Raw genomic sequence first — 5,136 nt, 5'->3', positions numbered from 1 at the left:
TTTTCCCCCCTGTAATGTTAGCGAGTTTAGGATTACCCCCTTGTAAAAATATTTTTTGTAAACCCCCCCTTATGTTATGTAGATTCCTTCATAGAACCCCCTAATATCCAGGTGGCATGGAATCTAATAAGAGGTCCTACACCTGGCATATTTTTAATTTTGTTAAAGTGATTATGTGTCATTTTACACTTTTTAATTTCAAATACCCCCTTAGAAAATTAGGGTTCTGAACATAGCAGGGAAGACGAAGACGAAATTTCCAGGGGAAGACGAAGACGAAGAAGAAGAATGCAGGGAACGAAGCAAACGAGAAAGACGACCGCAGTGAAGACGAAGATGAAGACAACCTCAGCGAATACGAAGAAGCGATCCAGCTCAGTGAAGACGAGCTCAGTGAAGTGTCCAAAGTCCGAGGTTAGTAAAAATTTGAAGTTCATCAATGTCGTAGGGTAAAATTTTGAAATCAACAATCTTTGACATGTGGGTATAATATATTGACAGGATTCACAACACTTTAGTGTTACACTCCACCATGGGGGTGAATTTTACAGGGTTTTTGAAGAAGAAATTATATACAGAGGGGGTACGGATACGACAGTTAATGGGATACATGTTTCAAATTGGAACATGGATAACATTGAGAAGTTGTTGAGTAGGTTAGGGTATAAGGCTGATTGTGTTAGGGTATGGACAAAAGTTTTAGAAATTCAAGATGGTTTTTTTCTGATTAGGAAAGATGATGATGTTGTTGATGATTTTGCTCTATACTTTAGTGCAATGAATGTGAAAGGAGATTTGTATGTTGAACATAGTACTGGGAACATGGACCCTGCTGATAGGGAACCTAAATGTGTGAATGATGATGACCACCCCCCTGATAATGGAATTGATGGGTTAGATGAGGAGAAGGTAGAGGGGTTAGATGACAGTGAAGATGAAAGAGCTACTGCTTACTTTGATGGTTTTGAAGGAATAGATGTTACTAAGCCTATTAGGTGGGAGCCCAATAACAGTATGGAGGAGCCCAATAAGAGTATGGATTCAGATGATGTATACTATAGTGATGAGTTGAATAGTTCTGACCCAGATGATTCTTGTGATGAAGAAAGGCCCAAGTATGCTAGGTTTAGGAAAGAGCATCTAAACAAAGACTTTATATTCAAGTGGGGTATGGAATTCAACACACTTGATGACTTTAGGGCAGCTATCCGTGAGTGGTCAGTGCTTAATGGGAGGGAAATTTCTTTTGTGAAAAATGAGGGAGATAGGGTAAGGGTGGTGTGTAAGCATAAATGTGGGTTTTTAGTCTTATGCTCTAAGGTGGGCCACAAGGAGACTTTTGCTATAAAAACACTTGTACATAAGCACACATGTGCTAGGGTTTTGAACAACAAGTCTGCTAGCTCAAAGTGGGTGGCCAAGCATGTGGTAAAGAGGATGCAAACTTCTGATACAGTCAGGATAAGAGACATCATCCAAGATATGAGGCAAACATATTCTGTGGGTATTACTGTTGCAAAAGCATGGAGGGCTAAGCTAATTGCCAAGAAGATAATTGAAGGTGATGCTGACAATCAGTATGCTTCCATATGGAGGTATGCAGAAGAACTAAGAAGGGTAAACCATGGCAACACTGTGAAGATAAATGTAGAAAGACCTAGTCCATCCATACAACCAAGGTTTGGGTCATTTTATTTCTGTTTTGATGGCTGTAAGAAAGGCTTTATTCATGGATGCAGACCATTTGTGGGGGTTGATGGATGTCACTTAAAGACCAAGTATGGTGGACAGTTACTTATTGCTGTAGGCAGGGATGCTAATGATCAATACTTCCCTTTGGCATTTGGTGTGGTTGAAAATGAAACAAAGGAGAGTTGGAGATGGTTTATACAACTACTAATGGAGGACATTGGTCAGGATAGAAGATATGTATTTATCTCTGATCAACAGAAGGTATGTATTTAACTCTATCTTTCTGTTGCAAATTATTCTATTCTCTAAATGTTGAAAAAATTTCTATTTTGTATCAGGGACTTGTGGCTGTATTTGAAGAATTGTCTGATACTATTGAGCATAGATTATGTCTTAGGCACTTGTATGCTAATTTCAAGAAAAGGTTTGGTGGAGGAGCCCTTATTAGAGATTTAATGATGGGAGCTGCTAAAGCCACATACTATCAGGCATGGGTCCAAAAGATGAATGAATTGAAGAATGCAGATCCCAATGCTTGGACTTGGTTGATGGTTGTTCCTACCAAAAGCTGGTGTAAGCATGCCTTTTCTTTTTACCCTAAATGTGATACATTGATGAATAATATCTCAGAGTCTTTTAATGCTACCATTCTAGCTGCTAGGGACAAACCTATACTCACAATGTGTGAGTGGATAAGAAAATATCTGATGAATAGGTTATCCACCTCTGCAAGTAAACTAGAAAATTGGCCACATAAGGTGATGCCAATACCTAGGAGAAGGTTAGATAATGAGGTGTTCAGGAGTGGTCATTGGTTGCCAACATGGTCAATTGCTGAGACTTTTCAGGTTACACATAGTTACAACACACATGAATTTATTGTTGACATTGCTAAAAGGTCATGTAGTTGTAATTTTTGGGAATTAGTAGGAATTCCATGTAGGCATGCTGTAGCTGCTCTGAGTTATAGAAAGCAAAACCCTGATGAATTTGTTGATGCTTGTTACACAAGAGAAAAGTTTGCACTATGTTATGGATTTTCAGTAAGTCCAATCAATGGTCAAGATATGTGGCCAGAAGTTGAGATGGAACCACCTCTACCACCTGCATATAAAAATGGTCCTGATAGACCTAAGAAGATTAGGATAAGAGAAAGTGGAGAGGATGGTGCAAGGAAGAGAAGATCTGGTGTTGCATATAAGTGCACCAAATGTGATAATTTTGGTCACAATGTTATGACTTGTAAGGCTACCACTCAGGATCCCAATGCACTTAAAAGAAAGGTAATTCATTGTGATATACATTTTGTCTTACATTCTACATTCTGTCTTACATTCTTCATTGTGATATGCATTGTGATGACAACCATACATTGTGTCTTACATTGTAGAGAAAACCTAAAAAAGGACATGTGCCAACTGCAACTGATATGCCAACTGCAACTGATATGCCAACTGCAAATGATATGCCAACTGCATCTGATATGCCTGCCCCAACTGCAACTGATATGACTGTTCCAACAAATGTGCCCTAACTTAACCATTGCTGCTATCAACATCCATGACAGACCAATTACAAACATTAACCATAAATTTTTCCTCTTTTCCATTGCAATCTTTTTCTTCAGTTTTTCTAACTTGTTAAGCTTTCCGACTCTGCAATCTATCTCATCAACAATCTCTTTAGCAAATTCAATCAAATAAGCCTTGTTGACTTCACATTGGCGGCATCCGGACGGATTGGTTTCTTTCACTGCAAACTCACTGACCAAATCATCCCACAAAAATAAACCGCACCCATTCTGCAATTTGAGACAAACACCACCAACAATTAATTTCGAAATCAAACTCAAAATAATAAAATGCTTCAAAATTGCTCACCATATTATTCCTGCATTTCCAAAATTTGCGACCGGGGTTTTCAATTGACTTGGAGACCAACAACTTCATGGTTTCATTGCATCCACATCTTGGTAAGCCGTTTCCAACTTCACTCGTGGAAGATGCCTTGCTGCCACCCATAACCCAGATGAAGGGGACACGGACGAAGATGAAGAGAGGGATGGATTTGGGGTAGGGATGGATTTCACGAAGAGAGAGAGGGATGGATTTGGGATAGGGATGGATTTCACGAAGAGAGAGAGGGATGGATTTGGAACCCTAATTTCTAGTTTATGCCATGCTGGAGACCTAATGAAGATTCACATGTGAAAATAAAAAAATTAAAAAGCCATGTCTGAAATAAAAAACCAAGATTCCATGCCACCTGGATATTAGGGGGTTCTATGAAGGAATCTACATAACATAAGGGAGGTATTGAAAAAATAACTTTACCAGGGGGGTAATCCTAAACTCGCTAACATTACAGGGGGGTAAAGTGTATTTAACCCTTGTTTTTATTAAGGTGAGTTTTTGTTTTTGTTTTTGTTGATAAATTTTGTTGTTTGTGTTATTATATATCTTTATGTTGAAGTATGTTGATCTTTTTGTTGAGGTATCTTGTTGTTTTGTTAAGGTAAGTTTTTGTTTTTATTAATAAAGGTAAATGTTTGTGTTACTGTTGAGGTATATTGTAAATATTTGTGTTTTTGTCGATGTTTTTTTAATTTTTAATTTTATACCTTGTACATTGTTGTTTTCATTATGTTCAGTCAACATATCATAGAAGATGAGTTTATTATATTGTGTGTTGTTTAAGTGTTTTTCCAACCCCTTACTGAATATATATGAGATATTAAGTTATATTAGAAAATAAATTACACTTATCAATATTTTATGAGATTTTTGTAGCTTATATTACTCGTATATTTCTCTTTAACTATTAGAACTTGATTCAATGATTTTAGTTCTTCTTCTATCACTTACTTCACCTCTAATTTTTTTTCTACAAAGTAAATAATACTTTGTAAAATGAACTAGAGGTGAAGGAAGTGTCAGTAGACGAATTAGAAGCATTGAAACAAGCTTTAATCGTTAAAGAGAAAAATATGGATCATAGGTTGTATAAAGCTTGTACAACATTAATTAGTGTAATTTGTTCTTATGATATAACTTAATTTTTTATATTATTAATTTCTAAATCATATTGAAAGGTTATATGTTTAGTGAACAGTTGGTAAAATAAACATTCCACATAATTTATAATAAACTCAACTAAGCATATAACCACGGTTAGAATCTATGAGCATGGTGAAATATCATGCGATAAGGCTTTGACTACGGTTGGAATCTAGAACCATGGTGAAATGTATTGAAATATGCAAATATCAAGGCGTTGGATATTGAATCTCTGAACTCAACCTTTTAATATGATTATTTTATACAACCTTAATGGTATGTTACGCACTATTGTGTTTTTACTACGACTAGAAGCTTGTGGTGGTAAAGAGGGCACATACAACTACGCCCTCTTTACCACGGACCACCATCTGTGGTGGAATCCTTC

General features: G+C 36.7%; 1 protein-coding gene across 1 annotated transcript; it reads left to right on the top strand.

The window, feature by feature from the left end:
• Positions 1 to 336: 336 nt before the first annotated feature.
• On the top strand, positions 337 to 3,226 carry LOC127123765 (uncharacterized). Its single transcript, XM_051053960.1, has 4 exons — positions 337 to 414; positions 502 to 1,953; positions 2,031 to 2,975; positions 3,083 to 3,226. The coding sequence occupies exons 1-4, from the start codon at positions 337 to 339 to the stop codon at positions 3,224 to 3,226; spliced, it is 2,619 nt and encodes an 872-aa protein (XP_050909917.1).
• The last annotated feature ends 1,910 nt before the right edge of the window (positions 3,227 to 5,136 follow it).

Source organism: Lathyrus oleraceus, chromosome 2 (genome assembly GCF_024323335.1).
Source record: "Lathyrus oleraceus cultivar Zhongwan6 chromosome 2, CAAS_Psat_ZW6_1.0, whole genome shotgun sequence".
NCBI classification, from domain to species: Eukaryota; Viridiplantae; Streptophyta; class Magnoliopsida; order Fabales; family Fabaceae; genus Lathyrus; species Lathyrus oleraceus.
This window is presented reverse-complemented; position numbering and strand designations above follow the sequence as displayed.

What these genes read in the sequence shown, in the direction of transcription:
- LOC127123765 (XM_051053960.1), top strand. Translation starts at nt 337, where the DNA reads ATGAAGACAACCTCAGCGAATACGAAGAAGCGATCCAGCTCAGTGAAG. An exon ending in TTATCTCTGATCAACAGAAG is followed by an intron (nt 1,954 to 2,030) that starts GTATGTATTTAA and finishes ATTTTGTATCAG; the next exon opens with GGACTTGTGGCTGTATTTGA. An exon ending in CCAATGCACTTAAAAGAAAG is followed by an intron (nt 2,976 to 3,082) that starts GTAATTCATTGT and finishes CTTACATTGTAG; the next exon opens with AGAAAACCTAAAAAAGGACA.